General features: G+C 40.4%; 1 protein-coding gene across 1 annotated transcript in view; it reads right to left on the reverse strand.

Moving 5' to 3' along the window:
• Positions 1 to 1,802: 1,802 nt before the first annotated feature.
• The window catches only part of LOC138042324 (adhesion G protein-coupled receptor L4-like), a 42,038-nt gene continuing 21,340 nt past the window's right edge, over positions 1,803 to 22,500 (reverse strand). Inside the window, exons 11-22 of the mRNA XM_068888176.1 lie at positions 13,932 to 14,049; positions 13,460 to 13,515; positions 12,387 to 12,528; positions 11,849 to 11,955; positions 10,901 to 11,003; positions 10,334 to 10,487; positions 7,346 to 7,412; positions 6,016 to 6,082; positions 5,351 to 5,442; positions 4,261 to 4,429; positions 3,221 to 3,349; positions 1,803 to 2,263 (exon numbers count right to left, since the gene is read on the reverse strand). Coding sequence (XP_068744277.1) covers positions 1,922 to 2,263; positions 3,221 to 3,349; positions 4,261 to 4,429; positions 5,351 to 5,442; positions 6,016 to 6,082; positions 7,346 to 7,412; positions 10,334 to 10,487; positions 10,901 to 11,003; positions 11,849 to 11,955; positions 12,387 to 12,528; positions 13,460 to 13,515; positions 13,932 to 14,049 — 1,546 coding nt within the window. The 3' untranslated portion in view covers positions 1,803 to 1,921. The remainder of the gene's footprint in view (positions 2,264 to 3,220; positions 3,350 to 4,260; positions 4,430 to 5,350; positions 5,443 to 6,015; positions 6,083 to 7,345; positions 7,413 to 10,333; positions 10,488 to 10,900; positions 11,004 to 11,848; positions 11,956 to 12,386; positions 12,529 to 13,459; positions 13,516 to 13,931; positions 14,050 to 22,500) is intronic.

Raw genomic sequence — 22,500 nt, forward strand, 5'->3', positions numbered from 1 at the left:
TTGCTTTTACGAGGATGTAACAGTTTATGATGACGTCTGTCACTTCCACACCCACAAAATAGTCTTGATTCGCCCCGAGCACGCATGTGGCCAGATCTCAGGCAGGCATGGCACAATTTGTGTCGTTTTACAGTCTCCCTTCGGGCGTCAAGGTCATCAGCATTAAATACTTCGCAGTCAGTTAGCTCATGTTTATTTGTAGCGAAGACAGCGACTAGGGGACTACCTTTCATTTTTCTAGGGCTCTGTATTTGGACCACCAGTCTTTAAATCAGTACTGAAGCATAAGTTCGTATTTTCTGTTGTGAAGTAAGAGGCCTAGTGCGAGGCTCCGTTTGCTTCTCAGGCCTCTTCTCATTGATAAATCCAGGGTCATTCTTGATGGCTGCCTGGCGTTTCACGAACTTCGCCAGGTCGGAAAGTCGTGGTTTGATCCTTTCTCTCCGATGGCAAACGAGGTGTCTCCCCATTTATTCACTAGATAGTTTGGTACTTGTTTGACAATTTGCCTCACGTTTGTCATTCTACTAGCCTCAAGTTCATATTCCCCAAAGAGCGTCTTTCACACTGACTCAAGTTGTTCAGCAAAATTTAGCAGCACAGTGTAGTCAATTCCAGATAGCTTTTGTACCTTTGTCAGCTTCTCTATGCAGGCGGCAGCAAGCAAATCAGGCTTCCCATAACGAGTATGTAAAGTATCAAGCGCTAAAATTGCATCATAGGAACACCCGGACACCCTGTCAATGACTTCAAAAGCACGCACAATTATACACCACTGCCAATGAAATCAAGGGAAACAAAAAGAAGCAAAGAATTCTGGACATTTTGTTCGAGTTCGAGAAAGCTCATGGAACTTGATCTCTTGGTAATAGTTACTTTATTAGAGCGAGTTTCAATCGAGTGTCGTTTTGGCCAATCCAGTAAACCAATCAAAACTCGAAGTAATTACACATGGCCGACACAAGGGGCGGGAAAATGTGCCCGCGTGAGCCACTATTGGTTTGGGTTTCAGTTCTGATTGGTTGAAAAAGTGGGGCGAGAACTTTGACCTAATCACTGAGTGAAGTAATGCAAAAGCAAAGCAATTCGCTAATTACTTTCGACACTCAATTGAAAACCGCTCTATATCTTGGATGAGTTTTTTATAAATAATGCCTGGAGCCCATAACCAGGGACCTACAACTCCAATACCAGGTCTATATGACGGTATTATCACAGATCAAGCTTTTTTTAAACGAGTTATTAAATAAGATTTGTGTAGCGCGAGTGACCATTCTCAGTCCCAGAGCTACTAATTTCTCATGCAAGATTTATGATTGGCTGGAAAGGTCTGGTTTCGCGGGAAAATCAATCTAATATAATAACTCGGTCTGTAAAAACATCCTTCCACAAAAGCTCCTGATAATACTATCAAAGGCACCCTCATGGTGGCAAATCTATCTTACGAGTTTATTCTTGTTGTGGATACAGCCAAGAGAAAATAGGCTATAGCAAATTGTAATTCCATTTTCCACCTCCAACGAAGAAAGAGTACCACACCTTATGTCACTTGATATTAATTAGTTCCTGTTTCATGCCTCCAGATTATTAGGTGGGGAGGGGGAAGGGGCGCAAGAATAAAACTTGCTTGAAAGAAAGTTGCTGCTACTAAAAGAAAAACAAAAACAAGCGGGGAAACCTAAATCATATTTTTCCGCTCACTTCAATCTGAGTGGCTGGAACAGGCCATATCTAACGTACCCGTTACTTTTTTTCGCCTAAATATATCTGGACGCAGTGATGTGCAGACAGAGAACCTACATAAGGCCTTATCTGCTCCTCAGAAGAGCTTTGTTTATTGATATTTACAACTGCAGTTAGTAATGGCAGACTCTTTAATGTCACAACCAGGATTTTCACAAAGCTATTAACTCTCCATCCGTCAGGCACTTTTTTCCGTAATTTCTTCTTTAACTGATTCAATAGTTGAGTCTAGTTTCCCTTTTCTGTCTCTAGAATTTCTCTTATGTTTCTTTTTGTTTGTGGTGATCGATGACACAGGAGGTAACTTCACTTTCGAAGACCCTTGGACAGTACTTTCATTAAGCCAAGCTGGCTGCGCCTGCTGAAGATTATTCCTTTCTTTATTTGGTGTAATATCACTTTGCTTGTGCGCGGTTGACTTTTCTTTCGATTGACGACTGGATTTGACTTGATCCGCATTCGTTGCGCATGCAGGTTCACTGTTTTGAGTATCCTCAGATAAAGGCCTTACTTTTGCATCCTGTTAATCATGATTAAAGAAAGGAAGTGAATCATTGGCATGAAAAATGCTAAAGAGATCATTTGGGTGACCCGGGCATACTCGGAAAAAATCCTAGTACTCCTTTGTAGAAGTCGAACTTACTACCTTTCGACAAGAGCTCATTAAGGTTGGCAGACACGAGAGGTCATGTTGCAGGGACACGTTATTGCGACATATTGCAGCGACAAAAAGGAGTGTAGTATACTTTGAGGCGACATGTATTAGGATCGTGTAACGGGGACATGTAGCAGGGACAAAATCAGAACATTTGCACACACATGAAAATGTTGCGGGTTCATGTCCCAGGGATATGTTACAGCGACATGTCCCGTCGTGTGAGTTGATACTTTTATATTTGTGCAACACCAATATTGGGGTGATTTTGTCCCCGCCACGTTACCCATGAAGTTCAACTTGTTGAACCGGGGAAAGGAAAGGAAAGGAAAGGAAAGGAACTTTATTTAAATGTCTAATCTTCAAGTGCTGGAGCACTAATTATGGACATTGAACTGAAATCTACAAATTAACGCAAATTAAATCAAATGTTGTTTTTGAAAAGAGGTTGAGACAGGAATACCCAGAGAAAAACCTTTCGGTGCAGAGTAGAGGACCAAAAAAACCCAACCCACGTGGAACGCCGAGTCTGGAAATTCGACCCGGTCCACATTGGTCGGAGGTGAGTGCTCTCACCACTGCGTCATCCTTGCACATCCCTTCCACCCCTTCACACCGCACCATCATTGCACAGGTTAACAACTTTCATCTCAGCCATTTCTTTCAATATGAAAAATACTGTTGATTATGAACTCCAATTACTTGAAAATTTTACTCCGGAAACTCAGACGACCAAACCGTCCTTTTTCAGTGGCCAAAGTTCAGTAACTATCGTTTATGTTGTCATCAGAGATAATGAGGCCCCAAACATGTCGTACTTACCGAACTTGTTGCTGATTGTTTCGAAGAGGCACTTTTCGTTGCTGAAGCTGGCATCGAGGAAGACCAAAATAACAAAACGCTTTTACGGCTCGTCCAAATTTCTCTCTTTCTTTGAATAACTCTTCGAATCTTTATTAATGAACAAAAACACCAAACAACGACTGAGCATAGTGCAAATTTCCTTTAAGAATATTTGAATGCGCATCCTCGTTCCCAGGCCTTTTCTTTGGAAACGATGTTGAATACGGTGTTACCTGGATTAACAATCATTCGCTGATTTCAACAGGAAAATTAGACGTTTCAGTTGAATTGTACCCGCGCCAAACCGCTGTTTATTTTAATTATCGTGTCATTTGCGTGCTATTTTTAAGCTCATATTATCATTTAGGATCAGACACCCCGCATACAGAGGCCTTAAAGATAGCGAATTGGCATCCACTCTGCTACAAATATAAGATTGCATTCGTTAAACTGATGCACAAGGCTCACTGGGAAAATCTGCCTCTGCCATTATGTGACAATATAATCTGTAGACGAACATCGACATATCCGTCTAGGACACCTGACTCTGTCTGTGTACCTCGCTTCAACTCAAGATTTGTTCATTTCTCGATTAGATATAGAGGTGCGGCTCTATGGAATAACACCTTGGCCAATGATCATTCAATTGTAGACGCGAGTTGTAAAACTTTGTCAACTAAGTTGAAAGATAATGCAAGTTTCTTAAATGTTAATTTTTATGCTACGTCAATTTCTACTACAGATTTTAGTGACCATGATTATGTATACTTTTACTTGTATCTTACATATACAATCGTAATTGTCATTTAGTTTTAGCTCTCTTACACCCTACGGATTTTTAGTTTAGGCGTAGAACAGTATGTAAATTAAGGGAATCTTATCTTATTTGTAAACACACGACCCCATAAGCTTATAGCTTTAAACATTGTCGTGCTTAAATAAAGGTATATCTATCTATCTATCTATCTATCTATCTATCTATCTATCTATCTATCATTGCCCTAAGTGACAGATCTTACCTCAGAATTACATAAGCAGTGGAAAACGAAAATGAAGAAACCTTGCAACGAATTGCAAAGGGCGAAGAGATACTGAAAAGCGATGGTCTTCTTCCCAAGTGCCAAGACACCAAATATCCATGTGATACCCAGCAAAGGAAAGAGAACTATTACAGATTTGATACCAGACCTGGCGAAGACGATTGGCAGAAGAAGAATTGGATCAGTAATGGAATTGGTAACAAAACACGTGTCCATAAAGCTCTTAACTTTCCAATATGTTGCTGCGTTAATTGAACAAGTTAACATTTCGTTCCATAGAATGTGGGACAACATTATCAACACGTCCACCACTGGACACCGTTCAACATTGCCAGACAATAACAAAGCTTGGCCAATAACAGTGTAATAATGATGTACATTGTACCTGCAAAAAAAGTCGTGTTTTGTTAAGGAAGCAAATTAAAGATTAATCTCTTCTGCCACCATCTTAGATAATATGACAGACAGAGGGTTGAAAAACAGCTCACGAGCGATTGGCCTTCCACGAGAGTTCCTACACCAAAAACTGAAAATCCATTGTAACATTGAATTCAAGAAAATTCAACTTTTTTCCCATCAACTCAATTTTATTCTCTACAAGAACAGTCAAATATCACACCGTTTTCCCAGCCAAATCGGCTAAGTCAATGTTGTACCCAATTCAAATCTCCCGGGCTTAAGATTCTTTGTGTATTGTATTTGCATTATAATTAAGCATTCACGTTTAAATAATATGGAAATACCTGAAACAAAACTTTTTATTCCCAAAGAGTATAAATTGGGTACAAATTTCTTCTATTAAGAATTTGCACGGAAAGAAAAGAAGAAGAGAAGTCAAATGTTCACCCAATCAAATTCCAATGCAGTGCCAGTGTTATTTTATATAATTAGGACTCTAAATTCAACTAAAAGCAGCCATTCTGTAGTCTGGATTCAAAATGCTAATTAACTTGTTATATCACAAAATAATTCATTTCTATAGGTAGTACGATATATAAATACACGCATTTGATCTATCGAGGATCCGGCAGTAAGTAATAAATTCTGAACGTAAGCAGACGACACTTACTTAATAAGGTTCAACTTCGTTGAACTGGGCACTCCATTAGTTTGAATTCTTATGATCTCTCTGATAACCATTCCGAGGATGACCGTGTTGACCTGTTTCACAAAGCAACAAATTTATAGTTTCAGCTGCTTTTGTTAATTATTTTAAAATTAACGGGCGACACTAATGAACGCTTGAATATATTTTTTAAAGACCTTGTTTGTGAGCAACCAGCTTGCACCTTCTCAAATACGTATTAACGATTCATAACGTTGCAGAAAAAAAGGATTGCTATGAAGACTGTTGCTATACCTACAGTTTGCACAATGTCATTACTTCTGCAAATGAACTTTAGCCAAATTACTTGACAGGTGTCTTGAGATTAAGGTCTTAGCTCCCACACCTCCCTCAATGGTTATATGTATAGTGCCATAGGAGCGCTTTCCATTTGACAGACGTGGCGGGCCAGACCCGTCAGTTTCCAAAGAAAATATAACAATTTGAAAGAACACTTGCATGATTATCCCTCGCATTCTTTTGGAGAGTATTTATCATCCTCAAACTGAGTTAATTTGAAGGCGTTTAGAGGTAGTCCTTCCAAATACTTGGTCTAGATCTGGCCGGTCTGTTCTGTCAATGGAAAGCCACATTTCATTTCAAGATAATTTTTTTTAATGTCCACTTACCAGAATTATCAACAAAGCAGGAACTACAAATGCATAAATCACCCCGTTTGCCACAGACAACCAGCAGCTAAAATCACAAACATAGTCAGAAGCCCGTTTATTTATTTTCCCTCGCTCAAGGATCTAAATACGAGCACTGTTTTTCAATCTAGAAGAAACAAGCATTGTCAAGCATGGATGAAAGGAAAGGAAAGGAAAGGAACTTTATTTAAGTGGCTAGTCGTTCTAGGGCCGGAGCACTGATTGGCGACACTGTAAACTGAAATTAACAATGAAAACAAATCCAGTCAAATGTTGGTTTTTGTGGAGAGGGGAAAACGGAGTACCCGAAGAAAACTCTCGATGAAGAGTAGAGAACCAACAAGCTCAACCCACTTATGACGCAGTGTCTGGGAATCGAACCCGGGCCGCGTTACTTGGAGGGGAGTGCTCTCACCACTGCGCCATCCCTGCCTCCAAAACTTGGATGGATAAAACTTTGGATTGACAAAAGGTCAAATGAACCATAAGAGTTGAGTTAATAAGACCTTCTTTGTACATCTTTGCTCATGTTTGACACCTGCCAAACATATCTACGAAATGCTCTTTGCATGCTAGGATCAGATGGCAAAAGGCACTTTAATCACATTTTCACGCCCAGAGTCACAAGTTTAAACGTTTGAATTGCGTTTAACTTAATTTTGATGTTAAAATTTTACAATATCGCAGTTCATGAATGCTAGTTAAGGGACATTATTAAGTACAGATAATCACATGATTTCGAGTGCCGTGATTTGGAATAAATAAGCACGAGTAAACGTTTTTCAAAGACGAAGACGGTGTTGTTTTGGAAACCGCTCCAGTCCTTTCCCGGAAAATAATCATTTTGAAGCCATGGCCTTTGGAACGTGTTTTAAGTGTCGTTGGTGTCTGAGCTACCATAGTTCAAGTCATAAGTTTAACATGCTTCGTTATGCTGCTTAAGTGTTATGTCGTTCAGCTGTAGTCTTCTTGTTCATTACATCAAAGGTCAAGACCGACTAATGACACTTTGACAAGGATCAAAAGCAGACTACAAACTATTTTTCTCCACTGCAAAAACATAAAGAGCTTATTAACTGCCTTTCATCCGACACTATATTCTTAGTAATTTCCGAAAAAAAATGGTTTTGATCTCAACCCGGATCTTACCATCAATGCTTTATTAAAAAGTTTCATAGAAAACGGAGCACACTAGCTGTCGCAAAAATGTCTCGCTAGGGCAAAGGTGAACTGAATCCCAAATGGCCCATCGATTTTAGTAAAAATTGACTTGGCCTCATTATAATGTACAGAGACCAATTGTTTTCACCTTGATTCTGTACCGTAGCCTTCATGGGCAACACTTGCAGCAATCAAAACAATAATACCTGGTAGACCTGGATAAAATTAGGAAAACATCAGTTAGTATGTTTCAGTCGCTTGTGTTAAGACATCCGGATGACTACAAATGAACACGCCTTCTGCTTGTGTTGAGTATTCGGAAAACGTGTCACTGTGCCGCCGATCATTAGAAAGCTGTACGGGTCCGCAAATGATCCCCATTTGGACCGCAAATGATTCCGAAAAAAAAAGTAAGGAATGGCACGGAGGGTGGAATGGTATGGATAGAGAATTAATGTGAAGAGCGCTTATTTTAATTAGAATCACTTTAAATCATGGTTCACACAGGTTTCTGCCTCTTTATAGTTTTTTTAGAAAGACTGAATTTTGTTTCTTGCAACGCTGTTATAAATTTGTCTCATTTAATTATCGGATACAATCACCAAAAAACTAACTTGGACGCAGTTCTAAACTGATTGTGACCAGGGGCCCGTTACTTGAACCCTGCGAGCAGAGTCTCTTTCAATCTTCCTTAAAAAACCGGGTCTGCCAATGGCCTCGATTCAGGGACATTTCGAATTGAGCATGCGTGTGTTAAAAATTCAAACGTATACGGGTGTCAGTCACGTTTGACCAGGAACTGCAAAACCACGAAGGCTGGATATTCGAACAACTCTGGGAAACACACGCAGGGTTCGATAATTGTATCCGATAATTAACTGTGGCAAATTTATAACAGCGTGGTAAGAAACAAAATTCAGTTTTTCTCGGAAACCTTTATAACTCAGAAACCTTTATGAGGCAGAAACCTGTGTGAGCCATGATTTAAAGTGATGCTAATAAAAATAAGCGCTCTTCACATTAATTCTCTATCCAGACCATTCCACGCTCCATGCCATTCCTTACTTCCTTGGGATCATTTGTGTTCCGGGATCATTTGCGGTCCAAAATGGGGATCATTTGCGGACCCGTACAGTGCCGCGACATCATGCTTGGTAAGTTGTCCTTAGGGACAAGGGAGTTTAATTTAAGAAAAGGTGACGGCTACGGCAAATGGTTGGGGTCACATTGAAAGAAACAAAGTGTAACACAGGTGTTGACAGTACTCTGGTGTCAACTCTCTGGTGTTCTGTTGAACCCCTAGGGGAATACTGAACAACAGAACTTGACTTAACACTAGTGTTAACTCCCGCAACCAAATGCCACAAAACGATGATATCATTGATTCAAAGGAGAAAAATAATCGTGCTGCAACTGCCTCGGGCACGCATTTTAGTATAGCCAACTTTCTCTGCATATCAATAACGTGAAATCACCAAATTTGAGGTTTTGACGACAACGCAAGTGTAAGCCTTTCATCATTCTTTATTCTGAGTCCGCGTAAACCACTCGTACCTAATTTATTTTTAGAATGCTTTGCCCACATTGTATGGCGCGAAAGAGATAAAATGACCTCCAAAGACTTAATAATAAAGCAAAATGTATTTTGAAGCAGACGTTTGCGTCGACGTTGCCGTTGTAGGTCTTAATGTCCCTACTCTATACGCTAAAATGCATGCCACACGTGTAGCTCGATTATTTTTCCTCTTTTAAACAATAATATAATTGTTTCTGGTGTTGTCGTTGCCGTAGCCTTCGTCGTTTCTTAACGTGGCTGAATACAGTTTTTCAGTGGTGAGTTTAACAAATCGAAAGTGGTTCAGCGTTGTCTGTACTCTTATCGACAACGATATTCGTCATCACATTGGTCAAAATGTTCGCTGAGTGAGTCCACAACAAATTTTGACCTCTGTGATGACGAATATCGTTGTCGATAAGAGTACAGACAACGCTGAACCACTTTCGATTTGTTTTTTACTACAACATTCAACGCCAAAGAAAGTTTTTATCTCAGAGCGTGACCAAAATCATGCCACAAAGAAAGAGCAAGCGTTGACTATAACTTTCTTGCAATATGATTGGTTTATTTCCCATGGGTATTCCTGATTGGCTATTACATTGCGTGACAAATTGACGCGAGCATGACGCGTACAGCGTTATCTAGACTCTTATCGACAACCGCAAATTAGCCAATCAGATTGCGAAATTACAAGCAATTGTGGTAAAATATTTATTTGTTTGTTTGTTTGTTTGTTTGTTATTTGTTTGTTCGAGCAGGTTGAAGTATTGGCAGCTATTCAGCTGATGTGGCCCTGCTATACCCACCCACCCATACAATCACGAAGGACAGCCACAACAACGGAAACTTTATCCCATGTGTGGGTTCTTTAACGTCCCACAAGGAACTTATGAACATGAAAGAGATTTGTGAGACGGGGCCTACGATTTATAGTCCTTATACTAGAAGACTTGAAAGTCTAACCATTTGCGGGTGTAATTACAAAGGCAGCACTTTCTCCTCAGTTATTTTAAGACCCTGAGTGTTGGTCCGGCCGGAGTCGAAATCACGACCTCCCACATGGCATCCCGGTGCTCAACCAATTGAGCCACCGGTGCTCGGTTTATTGAAGGCCTACTCATGATGGTCTTGGAAATGCATTGTAAATTCGTTTCCGTTTCGTAAGCGTCCTAGTGCTTTAGAGGTGAAACCAAAGTGCACATTCGCTCAAAACTTTGCGAACAACAGCTGTTGGCTGTTTATACCAAATTTCCCGCAAACCAGTCATAAAATTTCGCAGAAATTTGAACTTAAAATAGTTCCGACTACAAATTAGTAATCAATGAAAAAAAAATCAAAAATTTAACAGACAGAGTTTGGGAAAACTAAGAAAACGTCTATCAACGAATTATGAAAAACCAGTCTGTTGAAAAAGTCAGCTTTTGTCATTCCTTTCTTTAAGTGTAAAAGTAAAAGTAGACCTTTAACAATTATCTCTCGTATCCCGAATGCCCCCTTAGCACTTTTACCGACTTTACCAAAAGACTGATTACGACAAATGCATTAAATCCAGCTTGCAAAATTTTCCGGTAGCCTTACCATACGCGCATGCGCCGTACAAACGCAAGTGGTCCTTGCTGTCCTCAAATACAGTGATCACCATCAGGTAAAGATGAATTCCTTCGATCAACATCCATGCAAACCACACCAAAAGAAAGTAGTGAAGCCATACAGCTACTATAGTGCAGATAATCTGCAAAGAGAGCAAGTAATTTGACTAAGATACAGTTGACATTTGGAAAATGAAGTAACATTAAAAAAAAAACCTTTTGTTCGAATTTTTGTAAAAGTAAATCTGTGAATTATGCCTTGTGATTTATACGACTGTTGTTTTACGCGATTTTATCTCAAAAACATAATTAAACCGTAGCGTTGGCAGCAATCCAATAACTCTCAGGCTTCATGGCTTGTTGTTGTTTTTTTCTACAAAAGTTGTGCAGTAAGTCGACAGTCTTTAAACTCCATGTCAAACCAACAAGTAATTAATTAAATGATTATAATTAAGGCTTTTACTGAGTAAGAATAATTATTTAGCTATTCACTGACTAAGAGCTGAACTCCATGTTATCGGCACAAAGAAAAATCAGAATCAACCGCGAAACCAACCTTGTTACTGGTTGCTTCAATTCCCGCAAGGAAAATAATTTGAAAGATACCGATAGCCACTGACAAGTTCAAGTGAATTAGGTTCTTCTCTGATCGCAAACCGCTATAACGAGGAAGTACAAATGCATGGTCATCTTTAGTATAATTGTTTAACTCTCTCTAAATGCTCAGGAATAGGACACGTTTCTTCCTTGCCATAGTACAGGTTAGAACGTTATTTTCTTTCTGATTGTAAGGCGCAGGGGAGGTTATCTAAAAGAGAGGGTTTTTAAAATGAAAGTGACAGGTCTTAACAATCACCGTGGCTGTGACAATGTTCGTTGCCATTAGAATGATAATGATGACGATGGTGATGACGACGATGATGACGATGATGATGACCATGTTGACGTTGATGTTAATGATGTTGATCATGATGATGATGATGATGATAATGATGATGACGGAGATAACAATGGACACTTAATATAATTTCGACTTAGGGCGTAGGGGCGGATCTAGGAGGAGGGTGCAAGGGGTGTCCTCCCCCCCCCCCCCCCACCCCCCGCCGAGATTAAAAAAAACCCAAAAAATAGCGTCACCAGTCAGCTACCCCATTCCTTAGTTGGTGCACCTCACCTAAGAAAAATCCTGGATCTGCCCCTGGCGCGAAGTCAAAAAGAACAACACCAGACAAAATCATTTATAAGGAACAAGAAAATTGCTATGAGCGTGCTTTTTATACTTTTTGTACGTTTCTTTCCCGTTCTCAGAAAAAAAATGTGAAATTATACAAATGACCGAACTTTAAAGTTTATGAAAACATGAACATGCAAAGGCAAATTTTGACTTCATTACTTTCTTAACTTCAACACTGCTTCTCCAAATTTAGTTCGTCTACAGTCTGTTAGTTTGGAAAAGTTAAAAAAAAAAAAAGAGAAAAAAAGGTCTTTTAAACATGACACTTACGATAAACATGATATGATCACCACGGTTATCAAAATTCCAGTCAGAGACAAGCCACAGCCCACATAAGTGATGATCTCTAAAGCTACGACATGGTGGGATTCTGTCAACTAGAACAAGATTATTTAGTTCGTCGTAGCGCAATGCAGCCATAACCATTGCTTTAGGTATAACGAACTTGTACTAAAATTGCAAATAAGCCGGGGTTCCAGAAGAAGGAAAGCGAGGAAGAGGACATCTAGCAATGACTTGGAAGACGATGGTACAGAAAATTCTGAAAGATCCGCAATGTTCAACAGTATCCCGGGGGCGGGACAAACTGATGATTTGGGAGAGGGGAAAAATGCAATGAATTGTAGCTCGAAGTTTGGAAGCAAACGGACCTACTCCTAGTAAAAAACAAAATAAGAACACGAAGGAAATAATCTAGGACTGCTAAGGGAAAGAAGAATACATAATGCTCAGTTATTTTTTTGCTAGGTGCCTTCCACCGAGGACAATATAAAAAAAATCGGGACTCAAGCAGAGTTCAATCGTTTACCTGATCATTTTCCGTTGAAACTTTCATCAAAATTGCAAAGTTGGTAAGATGGTTGCATTTGCAGATAGAATGCGTTGCATTGGAAGATGAGGCAACAAATGAGCATCCTTTCCTCGACCACATACCGCTACCGTTTACACCCCTAAAAAAAGGACAATTATAATTATTTTACTCAAGGATGGGAACAATGATGGAAGGGATGGACTTGGAACTGTATTTAGCGCTGGGGCTCTAATTAGGAACACTGTGCAGAAACCAACTCGTATCAAATCGTAGGTCAACCTCGTCCCCTGGCTTTGGGAGGAAATTGCGCCCTGGGGACGTGGTTGACCGGCGAAAAACTGGGGTACTCCGAAAAAAACCGCTGCGCCATTTCTGCTTCTCAAGGTGACTTGAGCATTGGACAAGGTAATTTGACCATCACGGACTACTCTGCAAGCAGTCTCGGTTATTAGAAAGGTAGATAGCGCATTTAGTCGTCGGATAAATTACAATCCAACGGTTAAGTGCTAAGTTTAACCACGGGGACCAGGAGTGAGACTACTTAACCTTGGTCACCACTGTCATGACACTTCTCACGATGGCTGCGCAATAAAGTATGGCAATGGCGCCTGTCTGGCCCAGGGCCTAAGTCGAGTTGGGTACGTCGGATATGAGTTAACTAAGTGCGTTGCGTTCGGAACTCGTGTAACTCGTGCGACTGTAGACTGATGTGTTTCTCGAGGATCAAACCATTTTCTTGTGTTGTTATTCGTTTTACACCCGTAACTTGGAGCTAGCATTTTCTCAGAGGATCATCGGACAACCAGCAACCGTAGCATGAGTGACCTACAGTTGTTTTAAAATCACTATTTCCCATGTAATTGAAAAATATCAATTTCAGTACTGTATATAATTATTTGTGACGTAAATTGACATTGATCGGAGATTGATGCCTAAACTGACATCACACTTCGAGGTAAAGCTTTCTAAAGATAGTTGATCTTAGAAAACTTAGAAATGTGAATAGTGCGGAGTTTCATGTCCGGGACTCCCAATGAGAAATATCCTGGGAATTGTCTTTCTGGACTCACCCGACTTTGAAATCCCACCATCCGCATACTGGAACAAGCGTTGAATTTGATTTGTGCTGTAGGATTACAAAAAAGAAGTCACGCCTCGATGTAATTAACCCATTCATATTTTTTTTAATGCATGCGCAACATTAGCGGTAGTATAATATTATACAAGATTCTGCACTTTATTGTTGCCAAGGGCAAACATGCTGAAGTACTATTTTTTTCCTTTTCTCTTTTATTTCCCCCTCCCCTAAGACCTCCCCTAACCCCTCCCCCAACCTTTCACCATCCTTCATCTCCATTCGTCTCCGGGGAACTCTTGAATCACGTCGTTTCGCTCTTTTTTTTTCTATGCGTAAAAGAGGAGAAAAGTGAAGAAACTATTTACATTTTCCAAAACCCACTGATGTACTGTTGTCAGTAAAATAAACGGCGGGAATTAATCCAATTTTAACTGAAAACAATGGTGAAGAGTAGCAATCCGTACCTTGACATGTTGAAGAGTGACAACAGTATCGATCTTTCCGTTCTCAACATGTGGGGTGATAAGACTACCAATGATACGACTGTTGAGATAAAAGCGCCCGTGCTCGTTTCCTGTTTCTCTGAGGAGAGAGAGGAGGCATAGTACAAATTTACGAGATTTTTCTAAGTACTTTATAAACTAATGTTAATTAGATCCTCTTATAAGAGCCTCAATATAAAACAATGGTTTCTTTGAACATCTAAACGAGCTCATAATAGCCTATTTCCGAAATGTTTGATTCTGTCTCAAAATAAGTCTCCACGAGAAACCATTCCAATGCAAATGAGTTTGATTTGAATCAAAGTACTAACGCTTCCCTGGAGGGCTAGTTTTAAAACCGATTTGTACAGGAAGTCGGAAATGGGCTATTCGGAACATTTCTATGCGATGATCACGGCCAATAGTAAAAGAGTAGCTAATATAACAGTCTTAATTTAATTTTTTGTAAGTGGCTCAGAACGTCATACAAATAAAAGAGATTAAGTAATTTATTTTTTAAAAAAAAATCTTTGTGTTGTTGTGCAAGTGGGTAGGGTTGTACGATCTCAGTAGGCTCCAAGTTACGTGAGCATGATATATACGTGGTTATTTGTCTGTTATATATATACAACCTAGACACTGTGAAAAATCTGTGAAAAACTGATTTGAAGATATTGCAATTGGTGTGGATGACGAACCAATGGCTCGCTTCCGCGCACCGGTGGCTCAATTAGTTGAGGACCGGGCTGCCATGTGGAAGGTCGTGAGTACTAACACTCAGGATCTTAAAATAAGCGAGGAGAAAGTTCTGCGTTTATAATTACATCCACAAATGGTTAAACTTTGAAGTCTTCTTTGTTAAGGGATGAAAACAGGCCACAGTCGTCTAACAACCATTCCTAATAATCAACACTATTGGACGTTAAAGAACCCACATACTCTTCGTGAAGATTTGGGGGAGACCCCCGGTGTTGTACAAGGGTGGGTGAGATCAAACATGGATTGATCACACCCTAGGGAAACTGGAAAAAACCAAAAACCAAAAGGGAGGGTAGAGTGAGTACGCAACCGTTACATCTCCCCATTCCTCCCTTATAGGCAGAAAATAGCAGTAGTATACCTTTGTGACAACACTCTTAAAAGCTTGGTACGTTATTAAACATCGCTAATTGTAGGTATGTGGAGATCATTTTCGTACGAGACGTCAGTTTTCAGTGATGGTTAAAGGAAATCTGGTAGCTTTTCCATGCTGGCTGTTTCAAAGCGTTCCCAAAAAATCCCAGAAACATCCGGGCAGCGTCTCTTAAGGTGTCATCGACATACCTGAACCAAAGTGAAGGACAGAATCTGCTGTTCATCAACCATTTTTCTTCAAAGTGGCACATGAAAATGTTAGCCAAAACGGGGCCTAAAGGTGAACCCATGGCTACACCATCAATCTGATCGTAGTATTGGCCATCAAATATAAAATGACTCTTCTTAGTGGCGAACTGCAAAAGATCTTTCAAAACAGAACGAGGTAATTGCGGAGGATCAGGGAGAGAGTACAATCTGTCTAGACAAATCTGTATTGTTTCATCAAGCGGCACGTTTGTAAAAAGAGAAGTGACATCCAAAGAACACATTATTCCGTTGTTATGTTTGTAAGTTTTGGCCCAATCTGCAAAGCTAAATGAATCTTTAACCGTGTGTTGGTTGGTGGAAATTGGTTGAAGTATGCCAACGAGATAGGAAGCAAGATTGTAATTGTAGGTGTTCACAGAGGAAACGATAGGGCGGAAAGGGCATCCAGTCTTGTGAACCTTTGGCAGACCATATAAAACACCAGGAGAAGATCCACTTGGTAGAATCTTGTGGAATGTTACGTCATCAATAATTCCTTTTTTTTTATTTTGCGAAGATATGCAGAAAGGCTCTCTTCTCTAGATTTAGTTGGATTCTCTAGATTCTCTTCTCTAGATTTAGATTCTGTCCTTCACTTTGGTTCAGATATGTCGATGACACCTTCACCATGTTTGACAGCAAGGACAATGCTCATAAGTTTTTAAGCGTCTCTTAATCCCAGGATATCTCTCCCTTAAAAGGTGAGCTATTACTGGAGACTAAATTATCATCACCACCATCGTTAAGGTGGATTCATGACGAGACGCAGCGGGGTCTATCTGGAAGTATCCTGATGGAATGCGGGGTTTTTATCCCCGCATTCCTTTCATACTTGAAATTCGGCACAGTGGTGAATGTAACACTTTGAATGCGCAAGGCGTTAAAGTCTGCCTTCAAGCTGTCAGCAAATGTCTTGTTAACGAAATTGGTTGACGTTTATTTCACTCAGCAGACACATGAAAATTAGAACTTTAACGATGGAAGACAACAGAGCTATTACATGTTAATTGAAAGTGTCGTTCGTACCAACGTTCGGACGTGACTCAGGATCTTTAAATTAGAGACTCATCTGGTTGTTGGTTTTCGGGTTTTATATTTTGTCCAAAGAAGGGAATTTACATAGCAACGACAAAGGATTGACTGTCGAGAAAAGCTGCGAGATAATAAAAATTATGCGAATACTAATACACTTACACATACAAGCGTAAGCGTGTATCCCAAGGGAAAAATGTCACTTTTTGTTCTTTGCCTTTCGCCTTTGTTTAACTCGATGTTTAACTCATGCCAGCAGACGAACGTCCTGATTTGACTTGAGTGAAATTCTCAACTGTGGATCGCGACTTGACAAGGAGATAATTTAAAAACAAATCGAGAAGCAACATTTTATTAATGCTCTTCGTTACCTTTGTAGTTTTTATACGCCGGTGCATACAATCATTGCTTTTCCCGTCAAATATTTATTTCGACGCCGCTAAACCACGCTTTCATTTTTAATTACTTGGTGGGTCATGAAATGCCACGTATTAAAAACTTGCAGAACCTAAATGACATTAGGAAGTGCAATAGGCAAAATGATCTCGCTTTTTAGATGTAAACTCAAGGAGCTACACCAATATGTAAATTAATTTAAACACTAGCCAAATTATATGCAGCTTAAACACGTCTTCGTCTTTAATTTTGCTCGGTAACATAATAAATGGAATGTTGTGGTTCATCTACCGAGCAAATTCCTCTGGAAAGCGCACCAGCAGCTCAGACGGTCTCCATAACCTATGCTCCTTAACACATACCACTTTTTTCCTTGGATCTAAGAACTACGGGCTCTGTACCCGAGAAAATCGTGAATAACCTTCCGCGATGTCTTAGCCCGCGCAAGAAAATCACAATGATCAACGTGGCCGTGGCTTATTCTCAAATGACAGAAACGCATGTTATTCGTCAAGGCTAAATTAGATAACTGACATGTTAATCCTATTACCCCTCTTTGTTGACAGAAGAGTCATTACTGAGTAAACCACAACTTAATTGGATTCAGAAATCGGGTACTTCCAGTTCAGACCCACTTGCGTCTCGTCATGCTTCGTTCTAAAAGGGAACAGAGCTTTGAAAAAGCATCTGAAACGACGGTTGGAGCGTTTCAGCCACCGATATGAGCTGTGATCTTTAGGTTGGACTTTTGTCGATTTGGCAGTGTAAATAAAGTTCTTGTTCAGACCGAGCATATCTTGCACCATGTACACCTTTTTGGTCAGTCCTTATTTATCTAATTTGTTAGAAAAGACAGGACTACCCGGAAGAGTAATCAAATCTCTAATACTTTCTATTGACCTTTGTCGCATCATTGAACTGAATCGAATCAGCATCCGGAGTGAAGCCAGCTACGTGACGGGTTGTCAAAACAACGCTAATTTTAGATTCCTGCAAAAAGAGAGTATACTTATGCTTACTTAGTGACCTTTAGTGCACGTTACGATCACGTACATACTCTGAGCGATCTCTAGGAATATCGCGATGATCATTATCAAAACAAATGCTCTACACACTAAGATCACTGTTATCAGTTAGCTCTTCTCCTTAGTTATGGCTATATTTTGGTCCTGTCTTTTGAACACTTTGTTTCTACCATGGTGAGAGCAATCTAAACTAATAATCAAACCACTGAACCCAGTACAAATTTACCCGCTTTGCCCACTTAACGCCAGAATTCGAAACTGGCTCATTAGTTTTCAAGTCACGAATCGTGGTACCCTATCCGAAAAAAAAAACACCTTGAGTGCATGTGTTTCAGGAATGGTATCAGACTTGAAAATTCGACTTGGGTCAGTCACTAGGTGCTTCAGCAGCGGTAATAGTGAACAGAAATAAGGAATCAAATAATGAATTGATCATCATGAAAGAACTCGTTGCACAAGCATGTAATATTTCTAAATTTCTTTCAGGAAAATTTGCGTGATCACCAAGACGTATACATATGCATAAAATGTGTTTTTTTTAAAACAGGAAACCGCTCTCATTTGTTTTACAATATGCCTGCTTCAACTTGGGATCCTTGTCAGTTTCAATTGTCTGCAACCCTGGGTGTGATCAAGTTGAATAGAGTTTTGAAGTCTTTTGTTCCTGTCAGTCAGCTAGGTATAAACATAATCAGAGATATTACTTTAATATCAGTACGAAGAGCCCCGTTTCACGAGGCGCATTGATCTCAACCAATACTCAAGTCTGAGTGATCAGGATTAACGTGTCAGCGTTTGAGGACGAACACCGGCAGCCCGAGGAACAACAAAATGGAATCGAAGCGAAGAAGACTGGCTCCCGTACAGCAGAAAAAATTCAAAACGTCTGCCCTAATACCCTGGCTGCCTATCAAGACCACTTTCTGTAAACTCCTTCCTTTGAGCGGAGAAGGAGTCGTTTCAGTGAACATCAAGAGGCGTACAACGTTTGCGATCCGCATCCGACCGGCACTGCAACTGACATGTGATAACAAACTGCAGATAGATGAAGAGGCAGACGAGGACGGATATGTCGAAGTCGAAATAAGCACAAGAGAAGCGATCTTGAAAGCTAAAAGACCATGTTGTGAGATCGAACTGGGACCGCGTACTGAACCAAGTGGAGGTCTAGAGGAAGGGAAGAAAGTTTCCTACTGGTTCAGTTTCAATCGTAATGACAGGGTCCTGAAGTACGGCAAGGGATATATCATGGAACAAACCACTCTCTTGAAGAAAAGCTTCCCTTTCCCAGAAACGGAAGAAGATCCGGATCCTTGGGAATTCATCTTTCGTCCAGACACAGCTAAAGAGATCGTCATCAAAGATGTTGAAGGAATTGAAGTTCTGGCAATGCTCGAAGATCCAAAACAGTGTGGAACGCTCTTATCTTTGTCACAAGTTGACATGCGTGATCGGGCTACCCAAGCTTGTCGCTCTATTTGCCAAGTTGATCAAATCAAGCTACAATCACTCGTCGACGTGCAAAAGAAGGTATCTTTTTACCCTCACCCCCTGACGTACAACTGGTCTCCTCTGGTTCTTGACAGTTCCAAAACAACACTTGAAATACTGTCTACCAAACACTACACGATGTCAGCGAGCCTGCCAGCTACTTGCCGAGAATTGTACGAAAATGTTGGCTCCCCAGGCGTAGCCTTAGATTGGCCCTACAGCAATCCCAGACTCTCTGACGCAATCAACTACAGCATCAACACGGAGGGCAAAATCCTTAACAAAAAGCTTAAGGAAAAGGTGGCAAGAGGCGACTTTGAATATCTGAGGGTGACCATGGGATCCAATCGCGGCTCCTCGCCGGGAATCCCGTACGTGTTAGAGATTTGGCCGGCGAAATCCGAGAGTCCAATCCATAACCATGGTAACGCCTTCGCCGTGATAAAAGTTCTGTATGGGGCGATAAAAGTTACAGTTTACAACAAGACGTGGGATGACGAGGAAACCCAAGAAGAGCTGATGAATTTCACAGCAATCCAGGGTGATATAACCTGGATCTCTCCCAACTGGTTCCAAACGCACAAGCTGAAGAATGAGTCTGATCAGCTGTTCTGTGCAACCATTCAGTGCTACAAGTACGGCCAAGAGGACGAGCTCATGTGGCCATATTTCGATTACTTGGAAGGTAAAACAGTGAAGGAGTTCCTGCCGGACAGCGATTTTGAGTTCAAGAAATTGCGAGAAGAATTACTCCAAGAGTACCGGCGTGACCATGACCCGTGAGGTCATCCTTATGACTTATAATATACTTGTGAGTAATCGGGGCTTTGGAAAAGAGATAAACAGTGCAGTCCTTAAGAAATTTTCCAGATAAGTTCTTCCGTTATTTTCAAGTTTATTTGGTAACCCAGCCAGGAAATTCCGTTTCTGTACTTCAGTTGTTTTAATCAGTTACAGAACTCCGCTTGTGTATTTGAGTTAGTTTGACTAGGTTGGTCATTTTTTAACAACAATTAGCAAACGGACTATAAAATCCGCTTCTGTAGTTCAGTTGCTTCAATTACTGTTTAGTTACATTTCAGCGAACAAACCACGAAATTCCGCTTGTGCATTTTACATAGAGGTTTCCGGTAGGGTCCAATATTGTAATCAAGTGCGAGAGCTAAGAATTCAGTTAAGGAACAAAAATTATTTTGTCTTAAGAACGATTGTTGAACAACTAGCTCTTTTTAATAGTAGAAGTTAATTGAAATCAATGATGTAGACTGTAAATATTAATATCGGACGTACCGCGTAAAGCGAAACCGAATTATTAAATTTTTCTGGGCACCATATATAGTGGTGGATTGCTACGCTTTCCTCAACCTCGTTCCCAGGGTCTCTCTTCTCTGCCTCCCTTGGTCGTTGAAAGAAAGACCTGCGGCTGGTCACGTGACAACCTATGACACAAACTTTTCCACCGGGGTAGAGCCAACCAACAATTTTTGTCGATCTCAACTACACGTTTGAAATTTTCCAGTGCTGTTGTAAGATTCCACAGGTCAGACGAAATATATTTATATTTATCTAGCGTATTGAAGTATCACTCTGATTTCAATTCCAGCCGGTCTATTTACTATTAGAGGTAAAAGTGTTTAACTGTATATTTGATTTCATGTCACTTGAATTCATCCTCACGGCATATTGTTCGCTGAATAGAACGATGTTTTATTAAACACTTTGCGAAATATAATTCTTGACTACGCCAAGGGACCGTGATTCAACATCTGTCTAAATATAAACTTGCATAAACCTCATATGTAGATGAAACACTGATAAGCTAAGTGTGCGGCTTATGTCAGGAAAACAAAAACTGTAAATCATTTCGCATTGCTGTAAACCAAATGCAAATTGGAATACTCGGCTAATCGACCGTATGACAGAAATACTTTTAACATTCAAAAAACCGCAGAAATAAGAAAATAAATTACCTCCGAATTCGAAGATTCAAAAGACATCAAACAGTCAACAATCAGGTCAACAACAGTCAACCCGAGTGTTTTTGACCTCAAAATGCCGAAGAGATGTGTCGCTGCCGGCTGCAGCAACAGAGGAAATGTAGAAGGTGTTTCCCTTCACAAAAATTAAACTGCCATTTTACGGCGACGATCGGCCCGAAGCCAAGAAAAGGAGAAAGAAATGGGTGGATTTTGTTCGGCTGAAGCGAGCGAAATGGGAACCATCTCAGTCTTCAGTGCTGTGCTCTGAGCATTTCAAAAGGGAAGATTTCGTTCGTTCAGCAGATTTGGCCGATGACAAAAATCAACACACTTAAAGAGATGGCTAAGGATCTTTGTCTTTCTTTCACTACTGTTAACAAATTAGTTTTGAGAGGATCCGAGAGAACTATAGAATTCCAAGCGACTGACAAAAGAGGGCACAAGTCTGAGAATCGAAGCGAGAAGTCGCATGCCGTTCTCCTTTCTACGTCACAACTCTATTCGCCCCAGGTCCCTGATAAACGCGACTTGAGCCAAATATTTCTCGACTTTAACAGCACATAAATAGATCAATCGTTCAAATATAAAAAAAAATGCGCCAACTTTCTTCAGGTAGCATAAACATTTATTCGAGCTACAAATATATTTGGGGGTTAGGTGCAATTTAAGTGGACCTTTGCTTGGAGCCCCTACTTTTCTTTTACTGACTTCCGGCCTTCCCTCCGCCTTCCCTCCGGTATTATCTGAGCAGACTGGGTTCAAAAAATAGCCACGCATGACGTAGTAGCCTCTATGTCAAATATCGATTGAAGAAGTTCGATTCTGCCACATATCGAAAGCTCATCACGATGTATTAAAGTGGCAGAATCCCCTCTAAATAGCTGTTTTGGTGGTCAAAGGAAATCATTAAAGTCTGGTGATCGGTAACTTGACATGCAGCATTCGAAGAACTGAATGTTTGCGGGAGTTCGCGGTTTTAAGAGTGCTGTTAAGCGCTAACAGATCGAAACGTGGTTTGCGACTGTGTCAAACCAAAACAGAGCAGGTCTAAAAGCAGGTCACTTCAAGGGCACGAAAAAGGTATTTTTGGCAGTTGCATGGCCAGTAGTAGGCATTGTGCCCATGAAAGTGTGAATGTTTTGAGCTGCTTTTAGTTAGACTTAGGGTCCGGACGCACAGGACCTGACAAAATTTGTTTCGCTCTTCCAAAATTCTCGACAAAATTTGTCTCTGCCAAATTTTCAA

Source organism: Montipora capricornis, chromosome 3 (genome assembly GCF_036669925.1).
Source record: "Montipora capricornis isolate CH-2021 chromosome 3, ASM3666992v2, whole genome shotgun sequence".
In the NCBI taxonomy this organism is placed as follows: Eukaryota; Metazoa; Cnidaria; class Anthozoa; order Scleractinia; family Acroporidae; genus Montipora; species Montipora capricornis.